We start from the raw sequence: 25793 nt of genomic DNA on the forward strand, positions 1-25793 counted from the left end.
TTGGTAAGAAAAGCATTAAATGTCCTTCAAAATATTCTGATGGGATCACCTTATAACTGTGATGGCGACACACATGTCACAGGTGGCATGCAAAGCCCTCTCTGCAGGCACGCCAGCCATCGCCCCAGCCCAGCTCCACCACGCCTGTGCCTCCCACCAGCTGGCTGGTGTTCAGGGCACATGTGCAGGGGGTGCAGGTGGCTTTCCATGCCCAAAATGGAATGTGGGACGCATGCACAGGTGTGTGTGTGCTCGCACTGCATTTTGGGGATTCAGGCACACGCACATGCATTTGCATACAAGTGTTTTGGGCACTCAGCACCAAAAAGGTTAATCATCACTGCCCTATAATCAGCAAGATGGAGAACCCGAGATGAATTCAGCTTGGTGAAGGGTAGTTCTGCTGGCTTTCAGGAAAAGGAAGGCTGAGCTGAGAAGTACGCAAGATCTCAGTGGGGTTTGAGCAAGACAAAAATTGCAATGCATATCGGTTATATATACTGGATTTACTGAATGAGTCAGAGAAGTGTGATAGTTGAAAGAAACTAGAACTGTTTCACTGTACAGAGGATGGTTAGCTCTTTGGGAAGAAGACGACACTTGAAATCCAGCTCCTTATAGTAAGGGCCAGGAGACTTCTCAAATTCAATGTGTATTTTCTGCTGCTTTGTTCAGCACCAGCAAGGTGTAACTGTGCAAAAAACTAATGTTTTTGTTTCTTTTTTTTTAACAAAAACAATTTTATTTTCCAAGTACCTTCCAATAAAATACTAGTTTGGACCAAAAATAATGCAAACACAAGCAGGTTCGTGTACAGTTTTCCTTAAGACATAAACGTATTACCTGAGCAATAATTTTTCTGGTAGCTAATATATTTGTTTATGTTTTGCAAACTAAAACCCACCTTTTTATACTCAGTGTACACATTTTAGGTTCCATAAGACACAGCCCTATATGCCCTAAAAAGTTTTAAAAAATTTTCAGCCCCAAATATCATGGCTAAAAAAAATCAAACATGCATTTGTTCCTTATATTTAACAGTAACATACTTAAATATGGCAGTCTTTGTGTGCAACATCTGATTTCTTTACTAGTTCACCAGCCCCACCTGTACCTCTATATTAGCAAACTAATCTTTGTGTTTCCATCACTTTTGTGTAACAGGTTCCAGCCCTGTAAAAATCTGCTTACATTCCAGAATCTCACCTCTGTGAGCAACAGGGTCACTGATTCAAGATTTTGTGAGATCTAACACATTTTTGCACATCTCTCTGTACAAGTGATTGAAAACACTTGGATGGAGCTTTTTTTGTTAAATCTTAGCATTTCTATATAATTACCAAATCTGAGTTGCCAAAATCTGGATGATCATTGGATGGAAGCTGCCTTCTAATGACCATCCTAATTTTTGCAGCTCAAATATGACAGCCTTACCTCTTATCTACCCAAGGACAAAGTTCCAAATTCACCCTTTCAAGAAATCTCATTATATATGCAGATATTTTCAAGGCTACTATGACATTTAAAGAAAATAAAAATGACAGTGAAAGTTGAGGATCAGTTAGTTACAGAATGCGTATTACAGAACTAAAAATCCTACTGGTTAAAGAACAGAGAATGTGTGATCCTTCAGATGCTATGCAGTTATAGTATATATTCCATTGCCTATAATATTGTTATATTTGGCTGGAGTTCCGTAACAGCCAGTAGGGTGTAATTCCTTTACCCTATCCCCGTGATGGCGAACCCTTGGCACATATGCCAGAGGTGGCATGCACAGCCTTCTCTGCAGGCAGGCACGCGCGCCATCGTTCCAGGTCAGATCTCCGTGGCGTTTCTTTCGTGAGCTTGTTTCCCTGCAAACAACAAAACAGAAGCTCACAAAAGAAAAAGATCTTACCTTTTGCCGAGCTGCCGGTGTTGGGATGCCCTGCCTCCTGCCGGCCAGATGTCCGTGCATGCCCGTGCATGCACATGTGTGCGCACCTTTCAGTTTGGGTATGTGTGCGGGTGCAATTTGCAAATTGCATGTGCAATTTGGGCACTCGGTGTCTAAAAGGTTCGCCATCACTGCCCTATCCTATAAAATGGCTGAGGTTTGGACTTAAAAATAAATGAAAAGAAAAACAAGACTATAGAGGAGTCAGAAGATTCCTAAACTTTATGGAAGTAGAGTGAAAGCTAGAAAGAAAACCTAACAAAAGAAGAGGATCAGAACAGTATTTCTCAGCTTCAACAGCTTTAATATGGATGGACTTCAACTCCCAGAATTCCCTAGTGAGCATGTGGGATGAAGTCCATGGATTTTAAAATTGCTGAAACACTGAGTTAGAAGTTAAGATCTAGAGAAGTTTTCTTTTCTCAGAATCCCCTGGTGTTGAGTAGAATAGCCTAGGTGGCAATATTTTTAGGCTTTCTAAATCATTTGTCACAAAGCAGACCAAAAGTAGGGATTTCCAAGTTCCGTCTCGGATTACTTCCTTCAATCCCCACTTACAGTCATGACATATATCAAAACTAGACTTACACAGTTTGATTTGTTCCCTTAGCCTCCGGGGCCTATGGTAGCGTTCCTTGCTGTGGGTATACGGCAACATCAACTTTTGCCCTCTCATTCCTGTTGCTTGGGATTCTGTGGAGAGCCCTGTTTATCTTTTGGGGAGCTCCATTTCCTCTGGATCCCCAACACTGTTCCCAGCAGGAAGAAAAACACAGCTCCCACATGGACGCAGTAATAGACTGAGCTCCAATAGCGAATGGTATCCTCAAAGGTAAGCAACACAAAACCCATACACATGTAGTCATAGGCCCTCATCTTCAGGAACCACTGTATCCAGTCACCCCAAAGACGCCCAGATGGGGAGAGGTGCTTCAAGAATCCACTCTCCATGGCCCCCTCAGCTGCTAGGCAGAGCGGGATGGTAAGGAAGCTGATGTAGTACCCAGGGTGGATCCCATGCCAGTAGGCTGAGATAAGCATTGTCCAGGCACTCCTAAAAAGAAGATTCTGATCAGTTCTATATTCATCCCCTCAAAGCAATCCAAGCACCCACCTATCCCAAAATTCCTCATATCCCCCCTGATCATTCCCAACTCATGGCTCTTCTTAAATTTCGCTCAGTCTTTCACAACCTACAGTGTGGGACTTCCACGATCCCAGTCAAACTATGCTGGCTTGAGAACAATGGGAGTTGAAACCTAGCATCTCTAGAGCAGGGATCCCCAATACCGGGGCCATTACCGGGACGTGGCCTATTTGCAACCAGGCTGCACAGGTGGTGAATTGTTCAAATTGTGCAAATTGAGCTGAGCATGCATGTGTGTGCGTGCCGGCCCACCGCTTGTGCAAGTCGAGCTGTGTGTGCATGCCAGCCCACCGCTTGTGTGGCTCAGTTTCCCTCTCTCCCCCACCCTCCACTGTGCCGCCAAGCCGCAAAAGTTGGGGAGCTCTGCTCTAGAGTACACAAAGGTGGGAAACAATGATTATGCAACTTTTTAAAAATTTATTAACTGTCTATACTACCCATCTCACCTGGATGAGTAGTATATCCATCCAGGTGAGCCTCAATCAGCCTCATAATCCATATAGCCTCGGTCAGTCTCATAATCCTGTAGGGTTTACTTCAAGAGCGTAGATTTTCATAAATCACTTAGATTTTCTGATTTATTCTTTCTTTGATGGCAGATCACTACTTCATCTCTTCCCAAATCTGCCTAGTGTTCACCCTGAGCACTTCCTGTCCCAGAATCCTTGTCCCACAACATGATTTCTACGACTCACTCTCATGGCAACCCAACTGACCTCATGCCACCCAATTCATCAGCCTATCATTTCATCCTCAAAGACTATTTCTTGCCCAGAATAACACTTTATTTGAACCCGATGTCGCTTGCCGCACCTCATGACATAGGAGTGGAAAGGTGCACTTTTGTAGATGTATTGTGCCAACCACCACTGGACAGTCATGTTCCAATAGCGCATGCCATCCTTTACTTTGACACAAAAATCTGTCCCATGCGGATCAATGTTTTTGACCGTCTCATAATCATAGGCAACACTGGATGCTTCTCCGTCGGCTGATCTGCTTGCAAGAGAAGAGAAAAATCAATTCCTTCATGTATTTTTAATGTCCAGAACTGTTCTAAAAATGTTTTTTGTATGGGGCTGACCCAGGGGTGGGCTTCAGATCCTTTAGCAATGGGTTTGCTGGCTCTTTGCTGGGTGGGTGTGGCCATGGTCTAGTCGGTCGCCTGTACCACGTGGTGGGGGGAGAGGTGTTTTTCGCCCTCCCCAGGCTCTGGAGGCTTTCTTTGAGCCTCCGGGAGGGCGAAAACAGCTTCCCCCGGGGTCTGGAGGCCCTCTGGAGGACAGAAACAGGCCCATTTCTGGAATTCTGGAACCTCCGGTAGGCCTATTTTTTGCCCTCCCAGACCCTCCGCACAGCCCTTGCACTTACCTGGAATGATGAATGGGCCACATGGAGACTCTTGGGCGTGGTGGGAGGAGCAGGGTGGGGTGGGTGTGGCCAGCCAGGGGTGGCATATGGGGGTTCGCCGAACCCTGGCAATCCTTGGCTAGAGGATCGCCCAAACCCTGCTGAACCCCCAGGAGCCCACCCTTGGGCTGACCTTAAAAATGTCAATTAGTCTGTTAACAGAAGGAATCTGGCAGTATCTTTTCAAACAAATTAATTCTGATGGGGACTATCATAGACTAATGCAGCACTCCTCCTACTGGGTTCAATAATGGGGCAACCCTACCATCTGTTTTGAACCCCTTGTGGTTTGGAAGGCAAAATGGTATAGACACACACAAAACAAAAATCTGTAAGTTTATACTCAGCTATTTAGAATCACAGAGCTTTTAGGGACCTTGAAGGTCTTTCAGTCCAACTCTCTGCCCAAGGCAGGAGCCTTCATTTTTCATGGGGTATTCGTAAGTGCAAACAAGTTGCCATGTGCCTGAAATATGGTAATGTGACTGTGGGGGTGGGTAGGCGAGTGGGTGCAAGGCAACATTTTACAACAGACAGAAGTGTTTTACAGACTGCCAAAACATCAAATGGTTGTTTAATGACTAGTCATAAATCAAGGATTACCTGTAGTGTCATGGAAAGGTTAGCTCTGCTAAACTATGTTGCACTCTGTATTACTAATGAGTCTTTTGTTTGTGATCTTCAGACTTCTTAAAAATAGTAAATGAAGTTGTCTATACAGTTAGTCCTTGACTTACAATTGAGCCCAAAATTTGTGTTGTAAGGGAAACATTTGTTAAGTGAGTTTTGGCCCATTTTAGTACCTTCCTTGCCATAGTTGTTAAGTGAATAACAGCAATTGATAAGTTAGTAACCTGGTTGTTAAATGAATCTGGGTTCCCCATTGACTTTGCTTTTATTCAAAAGGTGATCACATGACCTCGAGGCACAGCTATGATCATAAGTATGAACCAGTTGTCAAACATCTGACTTTGGATCGCACGATCATGGGGATACTACAAAGGTTGTAACTGTGAAAAATGATCAGAAGTCACTTTTTTCAGTGCAGCTGTAACTTTGAATGGATACTAAATAAATTGTTCTATGTTGAGGACTACCTGTACATATTTGGCAGCAGGACTTAAGTTTTTACTTTTTGTATGATCTAAAAGTAAATTTACTAACCTAAAGCAAATGATGCTAGTCCTGCGCAACATTGGAGGTAGCTTCTGTAAGCAGTTTTTAGCAAAACTCAAACAGGGCTAATTCATTTCATTTGTCTCTCTCTCAAGGAGTTCAGATAGCAGCTGTACCTTAATTTTGGAACAAGCAGTATTATCAGGCAAGCTAAGGGCCGGGAACTAAACCACTACTGTCCTAAGGCACATCAGCTAAGTTTCATGCAAGAATTAGAACTGGGTTCTAAGTCAGTTACAATTGTATGAACCAGAAAGGGACCAGCATCCGGAGAGAATTTGGAAATCCCATTTCCATGCTAGAATTAGTGCACTTCTTATTTGAAAAAGGAACTTCTCATGATTCCAAAATTGAACTGTAGAACTCAAACACACAAAGGCCCAATTTGTACATTTCAATGAAAAATAAAGAAAAGGTGGACAAAAAAAGCCTCTAGAAAGATCAGTGCAAAAGGTGGAATATTTTAGCTCTACTATATCTAATGAATTAGTGGTGGTTTTTATGGTGAGAGGTAGCCCAAGGAAAGCACTTCTTATGAAGCCTGTGGTAACAATTCACTGTTATTAGTGCTGTGTGGAAGAGTCTTAAGAGAAGGCAGAGCCAAGAAGAGGTTCTTGACTTACCGACTTAAAGGCTCATATTCCACTGTAGGTCCTCCACCTGACCGAGATTTGGCTGTGACTGGATAGGCACCAAAAGCAGCAGAAATGCAGGCGCACTCGGCGCAAAGCCAGGCAACATAGAAACGCATACGGAAGACAAAGAAAATGGGCACCATGTAGAAGAGGCGGAAAGGGAGTCCTCTCTCATAGAATGCATTGCTTCGGACGTAATCAAGGGGGAAGAAGTGGGAGACAACCAGGAAAAATATTCCAAAGATGGGGATCATTCTGGATCTGGAAAGCATCGGCTGCCAGCTAGGGATAACAGAGGGATCAATCTGGCTCAACCAGTCATGATACGTACGATAGCGATAAAATGGGCCTGCAAAAAACAGAAAACAATGAAATTTTAAGATCAACAAGCAGAGGGAGACGTATGCCTGAGGAAAAATAAAACAAGTCAGAGAGACTGTCACACACACAGTTGAATTACTTAAGACACAGTTTCCATAACCCGGTTTCCTCTAGTTGTCTTCACATTATTTTCCTTAATCCAAAGCCACTTATGATGGGCCCTCCACTTATGATGGGACCAGGATTTCCGCTGCTAAGCAAGGCAGTTCTTAAGTGAGTCATGTCCAATTTCATGTCTATTTCTTGCTGTGAATCACTGAACGTATTAAGTGAAACACAAGGTCATTAAGTAACTCTAACTTCCCCCATTGACTTTGCTTGTGGAATGGATAAGCCAATGAGAAGGTCTGAAACAGGAATCACATCAGTGGTGGGTTCCTCCCAGTTCCGCCGAGCCAGTAGCGGTGATGATATGATGTCACCGAACTGGTTCTGCCCCCCCGCCCCGCGTTATTCTTACCTTTTATTTGGCCCCACCCCCAATCTATTGCTACCTCCTGAGTCCCAGCTGATGGCTAGAGGGAAAAAAACTGTTTAAACTCTTGCTGTGGGGCTTCAAAGGGCCGCCCTACAGCTGATCAGTGTTAAAAGAAAACAAATGAGTAGACTGGTGCCTGCAAAAATAAATGGGTAGACCAGTGCCTGCAAAAATACATGAGTAGACTGATGCCTGCAAAAATAAATGGGTAGACCACTGCCTGCAAAAATACATGAGTAGATCAGTGCCTGCAAAAATAAATGGGTAGATCGGTACAGCTCTGCAAGCAGTTAAAAGCCTAGTAGACCAGTACCTCTGCTAAATCCTAAATAATTGTCACATGACCATCAAGCCACCCCCACAAAATAAGCCACCCCCACAGAACCTGTAGTAAAAAATTTTAGAACCCACCCCTGAATCACATGATCCTGGGGTGCTTACTGTGTATACATGCCCATTGCCAAGCACCTGAATGAACAGTGGTAGCTCGAGAACTACTTGTAATTCAATGAAGAGTTGTGAGAGATGGTATCCAATATGTTTTGAGGGCTTCTGTTTTGGATAGACTTGACAGGTTAAGGTTGTGTGTGATTTGGGAAGCACACAGGGATTTGCTAGTTGTACAATTTTATGATTTCCTGCAGTTTCTGACAACAAAAACCTAATGCCTGGTATCTTACTTTTTGCTGTAATTTCCTGCCTTCATGTTTGCAGCAGCAGTATATGGCAATTTCTCATGAAATTCTCACAAAACAAAAAAGGAGAAGCTATAAAAGTGAAGTGTGTAGGCTAGAGAGAAGAATAGCTATTTTTGTCTAATCAGCAAGGTAGTTTCAAACACACTTCTGCAAAAAATACAAAAGGCCACAATTACACCCAATGACCAGGCACAATACCAAGAGCAAATAGGTGGCTGATATGAGAAGTAGATGAGAAGGCAAAACTGGAATGGGCTTTATAATTTTCAACTTGCTCTGATCTTTTAACTACCATTTCCTTTAAAAAGAAATTGTAACAATAAAGAGTAGTTCTTCAGCCCAATATTTTTTCTTATTCATATTTATATATATGGCGAGAAGATGCCAACATTTTAAAATGCCCATAAACCCATAAGGCTGTCAAAGGGAAGATGCATCACAGGTGTTTATACCTGTAGACATATTTCATTTTCTATTAGCCAGTTCACTTACCTGTCATAAGCCCCACGTAGCAGTAACTGTAGCACAGTATCTCCACCAACCCCGGTTTTTGAAGAACTGTACCAATCACTGGAGATTTGGTGAAGGTTGTCACTTCCTGTTTCTTCGCCTGAATGAGTTCTTGTACCTCATTGGCTAAGCTCAGCAGCTGGGAGACAAAAATTCCAGAAAAAAAAGAACCTTACTTCCTCTTCAAGCTAAACACTCTTCCTTCTCAATATCCCAAAAATAGCCTGATACCTTAAGAGTGAGCAAAAGTTGCACAGCATTGGTGAATGGTGTTGGCTCTGGATAGTTGAAATAAGTAACTGTGCGGAAAAAAAGTAAGTAGGAAAATGTCCATCCCAATGTCAGGTGATGACAAGCCCTGTTTTTTTTTTAAAAAAAAGAAGAGAGGTTATAATTATTAATCCCATTTCTACATCAGTTTCAAAAGCATACATGGGTATCCTTGCATGACTGTCCCACATACACTAACCACACATCTAACCCATTGTTTCTCAACCTTGGCTACTTTTAAGATGTATGGACTGCATCTCCCAGAATTCCCCAACCAACCTGCTGAGATCATGTGGTGAGTGAAAACTACATGATCTGTTTCAGCCAAGTTTATTTGAAAAACACTGGGGATTGAATACTAGATCCTGCCCACTTGAGGACAGCTATAGACAGCTTTTAGAAACCAGAAATCCTAACATTGATTGGGTTCAAGCATTAAAGATGTGTTTTGTTTGGTTTTGGTTTAGCATAGTCTGCAAAAATAGGGATCATGGCTTACAGTTTTATGTAAACCAAAAAATTATAACCTACCACAATTAAGCAAATAATTGCTTAGCAGAATGTGTGAATTAGTCAAAACCTAAGGAGCTGCATTTATGCAAGTTAAAAAAATCCAAGCACCATTTATTGCTCGTAAAGGCATTACAATCATTAAAAACAAATGAGGGAAAGAACTGTCTGACCAAAAAGGCATCAAGAACAGATGGTGAGAATATACAGAATAGCTGTAAGCAGGTAGCAAAGGGGCCCAGTCTCAGAATGATGAGGAAAGAGAAGTAGAAATAGAACTGGCCAGTCTTGAGGAAGAAATCACGTAGGCAATGAACCAACTGCCAAACAATAAGACACCAGGTGTTGACACTATTCCTACAGAATTACTGAGATCTGCACCACCCACCGACATTAGAGAACTGTGCCGGAAAATTTGGGAAACCAACATGTGGACACAGGATTGGAAACGCTTAGTAATTATTCCACTGCCAAAAAAGGATGATTCTAAAGATTGCTCCAATTGTAGCACAATTGCACACATCCCTCACATCAGCAAGATTCTGCTTAAAATTATACAACAACGTATAGCACCAACCATCAGATTGGAATTACCAGATGTGCAATGGCTTTCGAAGGAGTCATTTTGCAAATCTACACTAGATCATGGAAAAATCTCTTGAATATCAAAATATCAAGTGCTTCACTGACTACAAGGAACCCTTCAATTGTGTTGATTGTGATAAGACACTATGGAGAGCTCTACGAGATCTGAGGACATCAGCACATCTGGTCAAGTTGGTGCAATCACTGTACACAAATCAGGAATCCACTGTGTGAACACCATATGCATCAATTGCATTAAGACAATGGAGTGCAATGAGATTGCATTCTTTCCCATTCTTATTCAACCTGTTTGCTGAAATGATCATGAGGAAGCTAGATCTTTATCGTCATCTAAGGAGTTAAGGGTCTTTCTCCAAAATCCTGAACCTACCTACCTACCTACCCACACACACACAGAGGAAGGGAGGAGAGGGGAGGAGAAGAGAGCAGGGGAAGGGAGGGAGGAGAGAACAAGTTAGATTTTAGGAAAATTGGGTAATGTATAATCCCATCTTTGCTTTTTAGAGCATTTCTTTACATCTGTCAGACCATCTCACAGCCTGAATAGTTGTTATGTCACTTTACCTTGGTGAGATATTGATAATAAGCCATGTCCCCAGAATGGTGATAAGGGAATGAAGGATGTGGATCTGGCAAGTCACCAGAATAAGTGCAAGTCCTACAACAGCTGCTCCATATTTTTTGGTCTTCGGACCTATTTAAAAAAAAGAGAAACACATTTTTCCATTGTTTAAAAATGCACACACTGGGCTGTGAGTTTGTGGCATACTTTATTTGCTTGCCTGGATGTACAACCTATCCAGCTCCAGTTTTTAAGAAGCTACATCAAATAAAACTTATAAAATTGCCTATGGAGATTCTCAATCACCCAACTCATGGTTGTCCCAAAGGTGCTTTTTCCAAAAGACAACTGGACTTCCTTAGTTTTTCCTTTAAAAATGTTTCGCTCCTCATCCCAAAATCTTCGTGCATCATGGCAAATAGCCAGGAATGTATCTACAGGTAATCCTCAATGTACCACCGTAATGGAAACTGCCCATTATGGTCATAAGTCAGGATGGTTGCAAAGCAGGTCACCTATGTGACTGACCTGATTTTACAACCTTTTTTTGCAGCATTTGTTAAGTGAATGCAATGGCTTTAAAACAAACCCATTGTTTGCTGTGGATCTTTTTTGCCAAAATCTGGAAATTTCAGTTTTCAGCAAAATTGTCATAAAGTGCAAATTTATAAATCCTGTGTGGCGATGGAATGCTGCAAAAGGCTTTAAATGTGAGTCAGTGGCCAACAAACAGTTCTTTGACCAAGGGAGGGAGCTCTATGGCTGTCAGAATTTTGGAACCTGATCATAAATTCTCCTGGGGAGGGTCCCTCATAATTTGGAACGGTTGCTAAGCCACCAGTCATAAGTCTATTACCTGTAACATGCAGATCCCATGTTTTGTTATTTCTCACCATTCCCATTTAAAAGGATTGACTCCATCTCATATCCCATCTTCTCAGAGTTCCTTTGGAGATGCGTTTCTTACAACTTGCTTGCTTAAACCAGGAAGCACTTCAAGGAGCTAAAGGCAAAGCCTTCTGACATGAACCCCGGAACAGTTTCTTATGAGGTGCCTAGCAGCATTTCTTTCTCCAGGTTTTACACTTACCAACTTGCTTGAAGAGGAAACCAACAGGTATAGAGATGAGAAGGACCGCCAAGTAGACAATTTCATCAGGTGACATTGTAGCTGGCAAGAAATACAGAGTTAGGTCAATCTGCATGGATCAAAGTGAGAAATATTGGAAATATGGAGCACAGGGCAGTAACACCGCCTCTGCACTTGATTTTTGAGAAAGAAGGGAGGAAGGAGGAAATAGGAAGTGGTCTACTGGTTTTGCTTTGCATATAACTTACACGACACAGAAAAGTAAAGCAGGTAGATCAGACCACCTGAGGTTGAGAACTTAATGACAGGGAAAAGGGATTATTATTTTGATAAAAGAAATTAATAGCAAATTTAAAAATCAATACTGGCCCAAACAAAAATTTTCAGCAAAATGTGTGGTTAACTTGGAGAACCAGTTTGGTCTAGTGATTAAAGCACCAGGCTAAATACCAGGGGACTGTGAGTTCTAGTTCCACCTTAGCCAAAAAAGCTGTTGGGTAACTTTTTGTCAATCATCTTTCCCTCTTTCTCTCAGTCTACAACATCAGGCTTGGGCAACAAACTGGTTGGTCAATTCCTGTCACAACCAAGTTGATCAACACTCGGTTGGTTCAAAATAAGCAGACCTGGCACTTGTGAGAAAACATTACAAAGTAAAAATAAAAATGTGTGGTTAATTTAATTTGCACTGCGAGATATGGTGATAATTTACCTACGTAGTCATAAAGGCCAACTAAGTAGGTTAGGCAGTTACTAAAGCTTCATTCAAACTGAGGCCTCTTCTGAGGCAATCCTCCACTTCTCACTGTAGCCTACAGCTCTCAGGCTATCTAAATGTTAATCAGGACTCATCATCTTTTTGGAATCAACCAAAGAAAACCAGTTGTTGCCACTTTGCTTTGTGAGAGAGGCAAGACTTGAGAAGAAAAATCAACAGCAAATATTGCAGTCCCAACTGAGAAAGACTAAGACAGATCAATCAAGACTAGAGTGCTGATTGGTTGTCTCTCTCCTCCTCCCCCCCCCCAAAATCTCTGAGGGCTCAGATCAGCAATGAAATCTGGCAATGCTTCTTTTTATCACTTCATCTCCAGGCCTGCAAAAGTACAACATCTCCTCTTACATACTTCTGCCTGCTTGGAAATCACTTGGGATGGTTTTCAGCAATGAATCAGCAGGGTAATAAATTCTGTAATAATAAGGAAAGGGAAAAAGGCATGCTAGCAAGGGACATCTGTGCTTTTTGAATTATTAGCTTGAAGCATACTTTTGCCAAAACCGATCTTGTCGTATTAAATAGAAAAAGACAACTTAAGGGTGTTAAGAAGAAACATTTCTATCTGTCTTAGACATCTTACTTCTCAGGAGTGATGAAACATGTTTCAGGAATAAACTGAACAAAAGTGGAAAAGGAGAGAGCAGCTAGAAAAAGGAATACATCACAAGTAGTTTAAGATCACACTGAAAACCACAGTTGTAGGAGCAGTAACAGCAGAGGGTACTGAATGTTAAAAGTCAAGAAGAATTCAAGAGAATAGACAAGAATGAGCAATATTTCCCCATTTTTTGCAACCTTTAAAAATACGAATTTCCTGCACAACTGCATTCCGAACTTGTCTACAAAAATCTTCCTTTCTCAGTAGTGGAAAATGATCACACCCTTTAGGAGGGTTTTCAATATATTTTATTAAAAGTTTTACAAAGACTATAAAAACCAAAACTAATAAAGAGTAAAAGTAGCAAAGGAAGAAAGGAAGGGGGAAAAAAAGGAAATGTGAAAAAAGAAAGAATAAAAAGAAACAGAAAGCTTTTGATTACCTTCGCAGCAAATGTAAGTCCGATTACAAAATAACCTCTTACGCTACGATTACAAAAAATAAGCTCTTTCCTGTTATCGTCATTACAACCTCTTGCACAAACCACTCCACCTCTATGTCCAGCCTGCTTTCTCTCAGCTGTTCCTTACAAACATCTGTCTTCTCAAATTTTTGCTTCTCTCCCCACAGGTTAGACTCCTTGACTTATGTTAAAAGCAAGGTTGTCACTAAATGTACCTACGTGGGCAGATCAGAGCTCCAGAGAAACCAAATTACCTTCTCTTCATTTCTACCCTTCTCCAACTAGATAACAATTTGGATGAAGGAAAGTCCAGAGGATCCAACACCCTCTTGTGAGTCACTCAAACAGATTTTACACACACCCCTTTCTCCAGCTGATTCTGAAGAACTCACTACCCTGTTTTCCCCAAAATAAGACATCCTCTGATAATAAGCCCAATCGGGCTTTTGAGTGCATGGCAATAAGGCCAAGCGCTTATTTCAGGTTTCAAAAAAAATATAAGACAGGGTCTTTTTTTGGGGAAACATGGTAATGTAAAATAAAATAAAAGTTTAAAAATCCAGCCAGGAAGAAGGGGGAAGTGCACTCTACAGGCAAACAGAACAAATTTTATTTTATTTATTTATTAATTTAATTTGTATACCGCCCTTCTCCCAGAAGGGACTCAGGGCGGTGAATAGCCAAAATTAAAAATACATACAATACAAAAGTTAAGATAATTAAAAAGAATTAAATCATTAAATCAAAGTCTCTGTATATAGACAGAGACTTTGTAATGATGCAAAAAATGCAAGTTATGGGCCCAGAGGTTAAAGGAATATACTGAGTTTGTGTTGCCAAGGATACGTGCCCAAAGGGGACATTGAAAACAAAATGAGAATTTCCTCTTCAGGTTAAATATCCACAGAATTTGGAGGAATGGTAGAAAAGTTTTTTTTAATAATAGGACAAGCAAAACACTTCAGGGAAATTTTGTGCAACCATATAAATTTCCAAAAGAAATAGAGGTATAGTTTCTATGTCAAAGGACAATGCAGTAAAAATAAATACAGTATAATTTAAGGTCTGTCAAATTCTTCCTTGCTTGCTTCCATTCCACTCAGAAGGTGTTTTGGGTCTCAGATTTACCGCTCCTGAGGAGAGGTAGAATGCATTCCTTTCAAAATAAACAATTCAGTGACACTAGAGTAAAGGGCAAATCTTAGAAAATAATTTCTGAAACAAAATCTCTGATAGCATGATGAAGATGTTACTCATCTGTTAAGTGGTTCTGTTTATTTATTTATATTCCACCTTTATTATTTTTATAAATAACTTGTGGAGATAAGCATGCCCAATAATGCTGCTACCTTCTATTTTCCCCACAGTAACCCTGTGGGCTGGGCTGAGAGAGAATGGCACAAAGTCACCCAAATGGCTTTCGTGCCTACTGTGGGACTAAGAACTCAGACTCTCCTGGTTTCTAAAAATCTAAAACCGAGATTTAGATAACCTAGAAATCTAGTTTGGTCCTACTACGGTCCCTGAAGTAACCAAATTTATATCTCGGGTTACATAAAAACGCTTAATGCAGCTGTCTGGGGTCTATAAAAATCTGATTGGCTCTTCAACAGTTGTGCTACCTACACGTTGAAGGTAGGCACTTCTAGACTAGGTTCCCGCCTCTATCCGGCCACCCTCCTGTTGCCCTGGATTACAACGTTGGCTGGGAACGAAGGGCATTGTAATCCACCTCACCTGGAGGATGCTGGGAAGTTGGAAGAAGCCTGTTTAAATTAATATTGGGTTGCAATTTTCGCTAAGAAGTGAGGGCCTCCCGTACCATCCCCGTCCCCAGCGTTAACCCGGGTTGCTTTTCCACTCCACTCCACTCCACCCCGATCCCGATTTTCCCCTTCCTTAATCCCGTCCCACGCGCGCACTCACTCACCCTTTGCAAGGGAGCCCCCTCCGCCACGCGCAAACTGCCCCCAAGGGAAGGTGGAGTGGGATTGCTTTGCAAGGGCGGGCAAACGAAATCCGGGGGGGGGGGGTCTCAGCTTCTTGTGACATCCAGGGCGAGGAAAGGCAGAGCGAGACCCGCCTCCCCGGCTGGGATCAACACGCCTTGATTGGGGATCTCCCGCTCGCCTGCGCGCTTCCTGGCTTCCTGTCTCTCTCGCAATTGCTTCCTTTGCTTTGCAAAAGGATCGGCGAGCGCCGCTTCTCTCTCTCGCGTGTCTGGAAGCGAGCGTGTCTGTGTTTTCTCTCTCTCTCTTTCTCACCCTTCCCACCCCCACCCCCCACCCCCGACTCAGTTCCCTTTTTCGTCCGCTCCCTCCTTTGCCTCTGGAAAGCAGCCAGGGGCCTTTGCTTGCATCGCGTATTGGTTCGGGGAAGCGTCTTTCCACCCGCTCGGCCGGTGGCTTTAAAAAAGGTGATTGGATGATTTCTTTAGCTCCGCGGGGTCGGAGAGGAGAGGACCAGGTTGCGCGGTCTGCACGAACGCGGGAAGCTTGCGCTGCCGGTGCCATAAAGGGAAGGGAGAGGAGAGTCTAGCTGCGGTGAGCATCTTTTCTTGGGGGAAGAAAAAGGGACCAACCTGAAAAAGGGGCAAATCTGAAAGAGGCGCATCAAGAGGGGGAGGAAAAAAAACTTTGTAACTTTGCTTTACAAAGGAAAATTCTGGAGCAAAACCAACCAACAAGAAAACTTTTCAAAATGCATGTTCTAATAAAAACATATGAAACTGGGAGCCAGCTTGGTTTAGAGGTTAACGCATCTGGCTAGAAATCAGGAGTTCTAGTCCTGCTTTAGGCACGAAAGTCAGCTGGGTGACTTTGGGCAAGGGGTGAAATCCAGCAGGTTCTGACAGGTTCTGGAGAAACCGGTAGCAGCAGTTCGGAGAACCGGTAGCGGAAATTTTGAATAGTTCGGAGAACCGGCAAATACTACCCCTGGCTGGCCCCAGAGTGGGGAGGGAATGGGGATTTTGCAATATCCTTCCCGTGCCATGCCCACCAAGCCATGCCCACAGAACCGGTATTAAAAAAATTTGGATTTCACCACTGCTTTGGGCCAATCTCTCTCTCTCTCTCTCAGCTCAACCCACCTCACAGGGTTGTTGTGGGGAAAATAGGAAGAGGAAGGAGAATTGGGTATGTTTATTGCTTCGAGTTATTTATAAAAGAAAATAAAGATAGGATCAGGTGAAATCTACTTACCTTCCCAACCGGTTCGGAAGTGCACACGCCCTGCACACGCCTCATGCGCAAACAGACCCTCTGTGCATGCAGAGGTTACACCCGGGAAGTAACAATGAACGGGCAGGTGGCCAGAGCCTCGTTCCGCCATTGCTACCAGTTCTCCGAACTACCAGCCGCCATCGCTACCAGTTTGGTCGAACTGGTCCGAACCGGGAGCATTTCACCCCTGGGTGGGATACAAATAAAGAATAAGAAGCTATAAAATTATTAGAAGCAAGGATTTCTGATGTCAGATTGTGTATGAAGTGGTACCAGTTGTATAGTAAAAGTGAAAGGACTAAAATAAAGGACCAAAGTGAGTTTTCTGAAATAAAGGACCTCAATTTACAACTATTTGTTTAGTGACTTCTAAGTTAAAGTGGCACTGAAAAAAAGTGACATAGGATTGTTTTTCACGCTTCCAACCATTGCAGTATTCCCATGGTCACATGATCAAAATTCAGTTACAATGGTTGCGATGTCCTGGGGTCATATCATCGCCTTTTGTGATCTTCTGACAAGCAAAGTCAATGGGGAGGCAAGATTCACTTAACAAACATGTTACTAACTTAACTACTGAAGTTATTCACTTAACAACTGTGGCAAGAAAGGTTGTAAAATGGGACAAAACTGACTTAACACCTGTCTTGCTTAGCAATAGAAATTTTGGACTCAGTTGTGATTGTAAGTCAAGGACTACCTTTATTGACTAATAAAGGACATATGGTCATCCATAAAATACTGTATTTTTCAGAGTAAAAGACGCAATGGAGAATAAGACACACTTTAGTTTTGGGGGAGGAAAATAAGAAAAAAGCTGATTGGCAGGTAGATAGGCTCCCAGAATATCCCCAATCAGCTGTTTCCAGAGGTGAATTTTAGCAACAGGTTCCTTGGTTGTGAGCTCTGTGCCTTGCTTTTTTTTTCTGCCTCTGAAACTTCTGAAACCCCATTTCAGAAAAAACTTTTTTCCTGCTTCTGAAAGCCTCTGAAACAGCTTCAGAAAAAAAGCCTCTGAAGCTCTATTTGGGGGCTTTTTTTCTGAAGCTCTGTTTGGGGGCTTCTTTTCTGAAGCTTCGTTTCTGATGCTTTTTTCAGCCTCTGAAACCTCCATTTGAGAAGCTGGGCAGGGCTACATTCGGATTATAAAATGCACCCAGATTTTTACCCTCTTTTTTTGGAGGGAAAAGGGTGTGTCTTATACTCCGAAAAATATGGTAGCTGAATTTAGGGTTGGAGCTAGGACTGGAGGCTCCAATGTTCTCTTACGGGAATTGGGGAGGTACTTTTACCCCAATCTGATATTTTGTTTGGGTTAGATATTTGGAGGGCGACAGGGTGGCTAAAGCTATAATGAGGAACTTGTTTGTGTTAAAAATCACCATCTGGTTGTAAAGTTTACTAGGAAATCCCCAGGAATTGCTGAACTTTCCATCTTCCATATCAAAGATACCTGAATAGCTTGTTACTTCGATCCTCTTCTGATGTTGCAGGCTCAGGCATGATCCAAATCTACCTCTTGGAGGGAAAAGCATTTGTGTGGAACTACGCAGACGCGCGGCGAATCCGAGAGGAACATCGCATTGTTGGCGTGCTGGTGGGGGCATTGCCTCGGAAGCCACGGCAGAACGTTCGGCTTGGGCTGCCCTTGGAATTGCTTCCTGAAGAGGCTCAGCTGTTATTGGACAAGGGGTTGGCAACCCTGGTTAGGAGCCCAACATCTCAGTCCCTTGGCCATGGGAAGAACCAGGTAATGATTTAACCAACCTTTAATTTTTGATTTAAAAGTGAAGGATAAGCTCCCCTGTTCCCAAACTCTGCAAAGTGTAGAGATCAATAGTCTACAGTGTTTTTGAGACATTCCTTTACAGGTGGGCTTTGACTTACAACTGCAATTGAGGCCAAAATAACATTGCTAAGCAAGGTGGTTGTTAAGTGAGTTGCACCCGATTTTATGATTTTTTTTTGCCGTAGTTGTTAAACGAATCACTGCAGTTATTAAGTGAATCATACAGTCAGTAAGTAAGTCTGGTGTCTCCCATTGACTTTTGCTTATTGGAAGCTGACTGAGAAGGTCATAAATGGTAATCACATACACCAGGATGCTGCAACTGTCATAAATACATGCCAGTTGCCAAGCACTCAAATTTTAATCACATGATCATGGGAGACTCTGACAGTCATAAGTCTGAGGACCAGTTATAAGTCAGTGCCATTTTTCAGTGCCATTGTCAAACACTCACTAAACAAATGTTGTAAATCAAAGACTCCTTGTAATTTCTTCCAGCAATGAAATTATGATGTAGTATTCTTTTTTTCCCCCCAACAGCCATTTATCTTTTTTCTTTCCCTTCCTCCCCAGCTGTGTAGTAAAGTAAAATAAACTCAGACATCATTGTAACATCACAGTTGGAATATCCAAGAAGTTGGCATCAGTTTTATGTTTTATAGTTTCTCTTCCTGGGAAATTATATTTCTTCCTATTTGTGCAGCAGAATTAAATACGAATGGATGTGTATAATTTCTGGCTGCCAATAGAAGCTGTCCAAAATTTTGTTAAAAAAAAGAAGGTAGTAAAAATTCCAAAGCAATTTCAATAGATCCTTTTGCTTTTATGTTACTTTTCAGTTGGCAGTGAATGTTTCCATGTATGATCCAGAAGGTGTATACGTGGTACCTCGTTTTGCTGCATATAAGAGTTGCAAATTAGAGCTCTGACTTGGATTATTCTGTAGCTCAGAAAAAGGAATGACATTTATCAATCATGTCCCCTTCCAGTATCCCTAACAGGAATGGCCAACCTGACTGGAAGGTTGCTTATGTATAATTGAGCTTGCTGCTTTGTGTCTCTAGGACTCCTTATTCCCAGAGAAAGTGGTTGCCTATGAGAAAGAGCTAGAGGAGAACTACCAGGAGCAGCTGAGGCTCTCTGCAGAACAGAAGAAAACCATGTTAGAGTCTCTTGCAGACCATATAACCCAGGGTCGAGCAAAGAAATGGCAACGGAAACGAGAAAAAGGTGAGCCAGTGTGTATATTCGGTTATTATTATTTTTCATTTGGAGTTTAGAAACCCTGAAACCATTGTACAGGTTGGACCAATCCTGAGTCATTTTTTCATTGTTAAATGAAGGTAGTGCTTAAGCAAAGTACCGTGTTTTCCCGGAAAATAAGACCTTCCCTGAAAATAAGCCCTCCTTGAAAATAAACCCTCCCCTGAAAATAAGCCTTAATAAGACCTCCCCGAAAATAAAGCCAAGCGCTTATTTCAGGGTTCAAAAATATATAAGACAGGGTCTTATTTTGGGGGAAACACGGTAGGATGTCACGAATGAAGACAAATATACATGTTGCAGGATAATGTTATAGGATCCAAACCGGATCAGTCACCGAGATCAGAGGTTTTGTCTTCCAAGCTTTTGGATTCATGGTGGAGCCCATCCTCAGGGAACGTCTCTCTAGCAGAGTGTCTGTTCTCTAGCACACTCTGCTAAAGAGAAGATCTCTAGGGCAGTGATGGCTAACCTTTTTGCCATCGTGTGCCAGGAGAGAGGGGGGTGGGGGAAGGTCGCGTGCGCACGTGCCCACGCGCATGCATGCGCAACCCCTCCCCCTCCCCCCCCGCTCCTGGCATATGATGGCCTGGTAGGCCCGTTTTTCTTTCTTACCTGGCTCCAGGTCCTCTCTGTGTATCTGGGAAGGGCAAAAACAGCCTTTCTCACTCCTTTGGAGGCCCTACGGAGGCTGAAAGGGCCCATTTCCCAACTCTCGGTGGGACAGGAAGTGACATTTTTTGCTGTCCCCAGCCTCCAGAACCTCTCTAGGAGTCTCTAGGAGCCTCTCTAGGAGTCTCTGGAGGCTGGGGACAGGAAAAAAGTCACTTCCTGTCCCACCGGGAGTGGGGAAATGGACCCTTTCAGCCTCCGTAGGGCCTCCAAGAGAGTGGGAAAGGCTGTTTTCGCCCTTCCCAAATACACAGAGAGGATCTGGAGCCAGGTAAGAAAGAAAAACGGGCCTTCCCCACCCCGCCCCCAGGCCCTCCAGAGGCAGGAAACAGCCTGTTTCCCTACTTGTGGTGGGCCCAGAAGGCCCGAAAATCAGCTGGCCGGCGTGCGCATGCGCCCCAGAGCTGAGCTGGCGTACCCACTAATATGGCTCCTCGTGCCACCTGTGGCACGCGTGCCATAGGTTCGCCATCACGGTCTTAGGGTAGGCTCCTGCACAAGTCTGATAGCTCGGAAGTCAAAGCCTCTGATACCAGTGACCGATCCTTCAGACTATGATATCCCAAGGATTCTGCTTGAGGGGCTTACATATTTCTGCTCCCAAATTACCCTCCTGAGGTTGACAGTTCTTATTCTGTTTCCCCGAAAATAAGCCCTAGCCTGATTTTCAAGTGTGCGCCTAATATAAGCCCTACCCCAAAAATAAGTCCTTGTGAAGGTGGTGGGTGTGGCCAGCAGATGGCAAGGTGTGGCCAGAAGGAGATGGCAAGCATGTGCGGGACGAGGGTGTCTGGCAGCAGCCACAGCCCACGCAGCACAGGTGAGTTGATTCCCTGTCAAGCAGTAGATTGAGACGTGGGGGGAGGTAGGCAATCCAAACGCAACTTGCAGGCCGCTGAAAAGCCAAGAGTTGGTGGGACGTGTGGCTGGCCATGGGGGGGGGTGTCATCTTCACGCAGCTGCACCGGAAGCAGATGTAGGCAGAAGCGCTGGAGGGAAGGCAGGCAATCCGGACGTGTCGCACAGGCCATGGGAAAACTGAGAGTTAGTGGGCTGGAGCGGCCACAGGAGGTTCATCTTTGTGCGCGTCCAGATCGCCTGCCTCCCTCTCCCTCGCGCCTCTCCTCTGTCTGCTGCTTGGACAGAGAATCAACTCAACTGCGCAGTGTGGTCTGTGCAGCCCCAGAGTGCACCCACCAAGGGACTGGCAGGCTGCAACTGCTGCCAGATACTGTCAATTCCTGCACGTTTGCTGTCTTTTGTGCGCGCGACAGGGGATGGCATGCCCAGTCAGGTTGATCACCCTGAAATTGTATTTCCCCAAAAATAAGCGCTGGTGCTTATTTGGGAACCCCAAAAAATATAAGACCAAGTCTTATTTTGGGGGAAACACAATAGTATTATGAGCTGCTTGGTATAATAATCCATACCCAGGAGCATTTTTTGACCCATCACAACAGTAGATCCAAGATTAAATTTAGCTGTTGATATTTACTACTAATAATACCATAGAGCCTCCTGCTCTACAGTTCTGCCCATGCTTTCTCCTATTTGATGTCACCATTGCTAGCCTTGAATTTACAGTGACAGACAGCATGGAATTTTATTGATGACAAAAGTGACAAGTTATTATTTTTCAATATTTGATTGAAAAAAAACTACACTATGTAGATCAGGGATGTCACTCAAGGACCAGAGGATGGATCTGGCCCACAGAGTGCTTAGATCTGGCCCACGGGGCCACCCTTGAAACAGCGGACTAGCCCGTGGTATCTCTGCCAGCGAAAACATAGCTTGTGAGGACCGCTCTGTTTTCGCTGGCAGAGCTCTTGGGCTACCACAGGCGCCCCTAACACGAGTGATGTCAAGCTGGCCATGCCTTCCCTGGGCCCCCGAGGTCAAGCACAATCCTGATGCAGCCCTCAATGAAATCAAGTTTGACACCCCTGATGTAGATAATGCACTAGTTACAACCATAATGGAGACTGTCCATCACAGTCGTAACTTTGTGATGGTCATTAAGCAAACAGCTGTGATTATTAAACAAACACCAGGGTCATTTAGCAATGACTTGCTGTGGACACAGTTTTGCTGAAAACTTCTTGGCAAAACTGTCATAAAATGAAGTCACATGATCTTGGGACACTGCAAATGTTACCCGATTGCTGAGCATTCAAAATGTGATCATGTGATAGGGGCATCCATTGGAACTTTGAATCCAGGTTGTAAATGTCCTCCCAGATAGGTCTGTCAGAGCTTTGAATGGTTGCTAAGCTACTGGTTCTAAATTAAGGATTACCCAGGGGTGAAATGCTACCAGTTCACTCCAGTTCAGGAGAACCGGTAGTGATAAAAGCTATTGGTTCGGGTAGCTTTGGTGGCGCAGCAGACTAAAGTGCTGTTAAGTAGCACTTAGCTGCCAGCTGCTTGCAATTACTGCAAGTTCAAATCTCACCAGACTCAAGGTTGACTCAGCCTTCCATCCTTCCGAGGTAGGTAAAATGAGGACCCGGTTTGTGGGGGCAATAAGCTGACTTTGTATAAAAAAGAACACCACTTGGGGGGGCGGGGGCGAAAGCCCTACTAAGCAGGTATATACAAAAGTATGAAGGCTATTGCTTAATGCATTGTAAGCTGCCCTGAGTCTCCGGAAAAGGGCGGCATATAAATCGAATCAATCAATCAATCAACAAACAAACAAACAAACAAACTGGTAGTAAAAAAAAGCTACCGGTTCCTCTGAATCAGTATTTCCGACGATCAGCTGTGCAGCGGGATTTACCTTTGCTACAAAGCAGGAAATCCTGCTTTCTAGCAAAGCTAAATTGCGCGGCACAGCTGATCCCCCCCTCGCTGTTCTACTTACCTTCCCAAGGCTCCTTTTGGCAGACATTGTGCATGCTCATGCAGTGTGCATTTGGCGCGCATGTGTTGCCAGCGAACCGGTAGCAAGCCAGATTTCACCTCTGGGACTACCTGCATGCAGAGAAAAATGTAATTGTAGAAATTTGAGGGACTTTGGTTCAGCTGCATCTTGAGGAGAGAAGTGGATTGTTTTTTTAGCCTATTATGTCTGGACAGGAATCTGTTCATTTACTAAAGACAATCCAATGAAAAATTAGATCATCTCTCCTTCCTTTCCTAGATCCCCTTGTACAGCCTGCAGAGTCTGGTTCCTGTTTTGTACTTCCCCGAGAATCAATGATGATCCAGCTCCCCACTGCACGGACTCAGATAACTCAAGAAGAAACAGTAGATTGGCATGTGGCATCCCAGTTCTGGCCTTATGCTGGTCAAGAGCTTCATGAAACGCGCTACCTCATTTTCCGGGACCTCTGGGAACGAGGTTATTATGTCACAACTGGGAGCAAATTTGGAGGTGACTTCCTCGTTTATCCAGGTGAAGGCAGATTTCTCAGAGAATTTACAAGAATGTTTCTGTATGAGAACAGTGCAGGTGGTCCTCGGCTTACAACAGTTCGCTTAGTGACTCAAGTTATAACGGCACTGAAAAAAGTGACTTATGACAATTTTTCACATTTACAACCATTGGAGCATCCCCGTGGTGACATGATTTACGTTTGGATGCTCGACAGCTGACTCACATTTATGACGGTTGCAGTGTCTTGGGGTCATGTGATCACCTCCTAACCAGCAAAGTCAATGGGGAAGCCTTTGACTTAACTGTGTTACTAATTTAACAAATGCAGTGATTCACTTAACAAATGTGGTGAGAAAAGCCGTAAAATGGGGCAAGGTTCGCTTAACAAATTTCTCACTTAGCAACATAAATTTTGGGCTCAATTGTGGTTGTAAGTCAAGGACTACCTGTATTGAGTCTTTTGAAGGAGCCTCTTCAAGTGAAGAATGATGGCTTAAACCTGACTTGGTGGCTCAGTGGCTAAGACACTGAGCTTGTCGATCAGAAAGGTTGGCAGTTCGGTGGTTCGAATCCCTAGTACAGGTCTCCTGCCTGAGCAGGGGGCTGGACTAAATGACCTCCAAGGTCCCTTCCAACTCTGTTACTGTTAAACTTTTTATCTGTGACGAAGTGAAGGCAATATAGCTAAACAGGTGTCCCTTCACTTTTGTCTCTGGCCTAAGTATGAAGCCATGATACCCTGGGCTTACCCCATATTTTAAGCTATAAATCGATGTTTGTAGCACACAGGGATTATAAACCAGAACATGCTAAAGAAGAACCACATGATGGTTTTATTACAATGTTACTGTCATTCTGTATGTGAGTTGTACAGACAGGAAAAGTAAAAAGGATATTGGAGTGGGAATGGGGACTTCACAAACGGGGAGTTAAATAGGCTTCCTCAAAACTGCTGCAATCCACCTTCCTGAAATTGGTATTCTCCAGATGTCTGAGACTTTATAATCTAGCAGACAAGGCTATCAAATAAAGGCATTTATAATAGGTCATCCCCCAAAGCTCATGTATTAAGGAATATCTGCCTCCTTTTTTTTTCCATTAATTTAACTATCTCTGGATATTAAAAGTTGCCTATTTAACTGCACCTATCCCGGGGCTTTTTAAGAGTGTGTTTGCGCATGCAGATTATGAAGAAGTCCTCAGCAAACTGTTCCAGCAATTTTCTGGCAGGGCAAATAGCTATTAAGAAAAATTTTTGCTTTTCTGTTGAAGACAAGTACATAAGGCAGGTTCTCTTTCATACTCCCTAATGAGCCAGTGTTCCGGACACCATGCTGAGGCCATCCTTACCGCTTTGCTAATTCTTCCCTCTTCTCTTGATAGGCGATCCCATGAGGTTCCACGCCCATTACATCGCGCTCTGTTTTTCCAAAGATGCACCCATCTCTCTGTGTGACATCATCAGTGCTGGACGCCTTGGCACCAACGTGAAGAAGACCGTCTTGCTCTGTTCAGTGGAACAGGAAGGGACTGTAGCATATACATCCCTACAGTGGAGTGGGATGCAGTGAGAACAGGGAGAAAAGGCTTGGATCCTAGGGTTGCCATTTCCAACAGTGGTGAGGTCTGGAATTGTTAGGATATGCTTGGACTAAGTGTTTTTTGTCAGGGTAACCTGGTCTACCCAATTATGGGATGGGGCATACTGCTTCCGTTTTCGCCTTTCAGCCCCAATCCAGGAGCCTTCACAGGCAGTCGCTTTCGTGACAAACTATTTGTTTTGGTAAAACATAAATTCAGTATGCTTGGACTGTCGCCTATTCTTTGTCTTCCAGAGCAGGGGTCCCCACTCCCTGGGCCGCGGCTCACTACTGGGCCATGAGATTTTCAGAACCAGGCTGTGGACGTGGTGTGTGCACATAGCCTCACTTAGTTGAGAAGGTGCGTGCATGCTCCATTTGCGTGAGCACATGCCTACCACTGATGCAAATGGAGCTACCAGTGCACTTGCCAGCTGCCCATGTGGAACCAACCCCTCTCCCGCTTTGCTGGTCCACAAAGCCGGAAAGATTGGGGAGCTCTGTCCCAGAATTCTAAGATATCATGCGTAAAAGTACTGGGAATGCTTGGAATTGTAGTTTCAATACATCTGGGTTGAGGAAGTATGTTACGTTGACATTAGTCTGAATTATCATGGCAATTGGGATTGGAA

At 43.5% G+C, this 25793-nt stretch overlaps 2 protein-coding genes across 8 annotated transcripts; one reads left to right on the forward strand and one right to left on the reverse strand.

Annotated features, from left to right (window-relative positions):
• Positions 1 to 709: 709 nt before the first annotated feature.
• On the reverse strand, positions 710 to 15563 carry LOC117666687 (membrane bound acylglycerophosphatidylinositol O-acyltransferase MBOAT7). 6 transcript variants are annotated; one of them, XM_034419477.3, is made up of 8 exons: positions 15182 to 15563; positions 11413 to 11493; positions 10325 to 10454; positions 8606 to 8732; positions 8357 to 8513; positions 6296 to 6656; positions 3900 to 4082; positions 710 to 2993 (listed from the first exon to the last, which is right to left on the reverse strand). In XM_034419477.3, the coding sequence occupies exons 2-8, from the start codon at positions 11486 to 11488 to the stop codon at positions 2612 to 2614; spliced, it is 1416 nt and encodes a 471-aa protein (XP_034275368.1). In that variant the 5' UTR covers positions 11489 to 11493; positions 15182 to 15563; the 3' UTR covers positions 710 to 2611. The 6 variants fall into 6 exon arrangements, with proteins under 6 accessions (XP_034275368.1, XP_034275365.1, XP_087750024.1 ...); XM_034419474.3 differs by having other exon boundaries at positions 3900 to 4085; positions 15182 to 15369; XM_087893898.1 differs by lacking the exon at positions 15182 to 15563 and adding an exon at positions 13231 to 13534.
• On the forward strand, positions 15534 to 25391 carry TSEN34 (tRNA splicing endonuclease subunit 34). Of its 2 annotated transcripts, none has more exons than XM_034419479.2 (5): positions 15534 to 15667; positions 17969 to 18225; positions 19329 to 19494; positions 23345 to 23599; positions 24965 to 25391. In XM_034419479.2, the coding sequence occupies exons 2-5, from the start codon at positions 17977 to 17979 to the stop codon at positions 25150 to 25152; spliced, it is 858 nt and encodes a 285-aa protein (XP_034275370.1). In that variant the 5' UTR covers positions 15534 to 15667; positions 17969 to 17976; the 3' UTR covers positions 25153 to 25391. The 2 variants fall into 2 exon arrangements, with proteins under 2 accessions (XP_034275370.1, XP_034275369.1); XM_034419478.2 differs by having other exon boundaries at positions 15654 to 15794.
• Positions 25392 to 25793: the final 402 nt, after the last annotated feature.

Source organism: Pantherophis guttatus, chromosome 4, assembly GCF_059756535.1.
Source record: "Pantherophis guttatus breed Tessera chromosome 4, ASM5975653v1, whole genome shotgun sequence".
Taxonomy (NCBI): domain Eukaryota; kingdom Metazoa; phylum Chordata; class Lepidosauria; order Squamata; family Colubridae; genus Pantherophis; species Pantherophis guttatus.

Bases quoted from the DNA above. Each gene is read 5' to 3' on its own strand.
- TSEN34 (XM_034419479.2), top strand. From the start codon at position 17,977: ATGATCCAAATCTACCTCTTGGAGGGAAAAGCATTTGTGTGGAACTAC. The intron at 18,226-19,328 runs GTAATGATTTAA...TTGTGTCTCTAG, and splicing joins TTGGCCATGGGAAGAACCAG to GACTCCTTATTCCCAGAGAA. The intron at 19,495-23,344 runs GTGAGCCAGTGT...TTCCTTTCCTAG, and splicing joins GCAACGGAAACGAGAAAAAG to ATCCCCTTGTACAGCCTGCA.
- LOC117666687 (XM_034419474.3), bottom strand. From the start codon at position 11,488: ATGTCACCTGATGAAATTGTCTACTTGGCGGTCCTTCTCATCTCTATA. The intron at 8,514-8,605 runs GTATCAGGCTAT...TTTGTCTCCCAG, and splicing joins AACTTTTGCTCACTCTTAAG to CTGCTGAGCTTAGCCAATGA. The intron at 6,657-8,356 runs GTAAGTGAACTG...TGTTTTTTGCAG, and splicing joins CTACGTGGGGCTTATGACAG to GCCCATTTTATCGCTATCGT.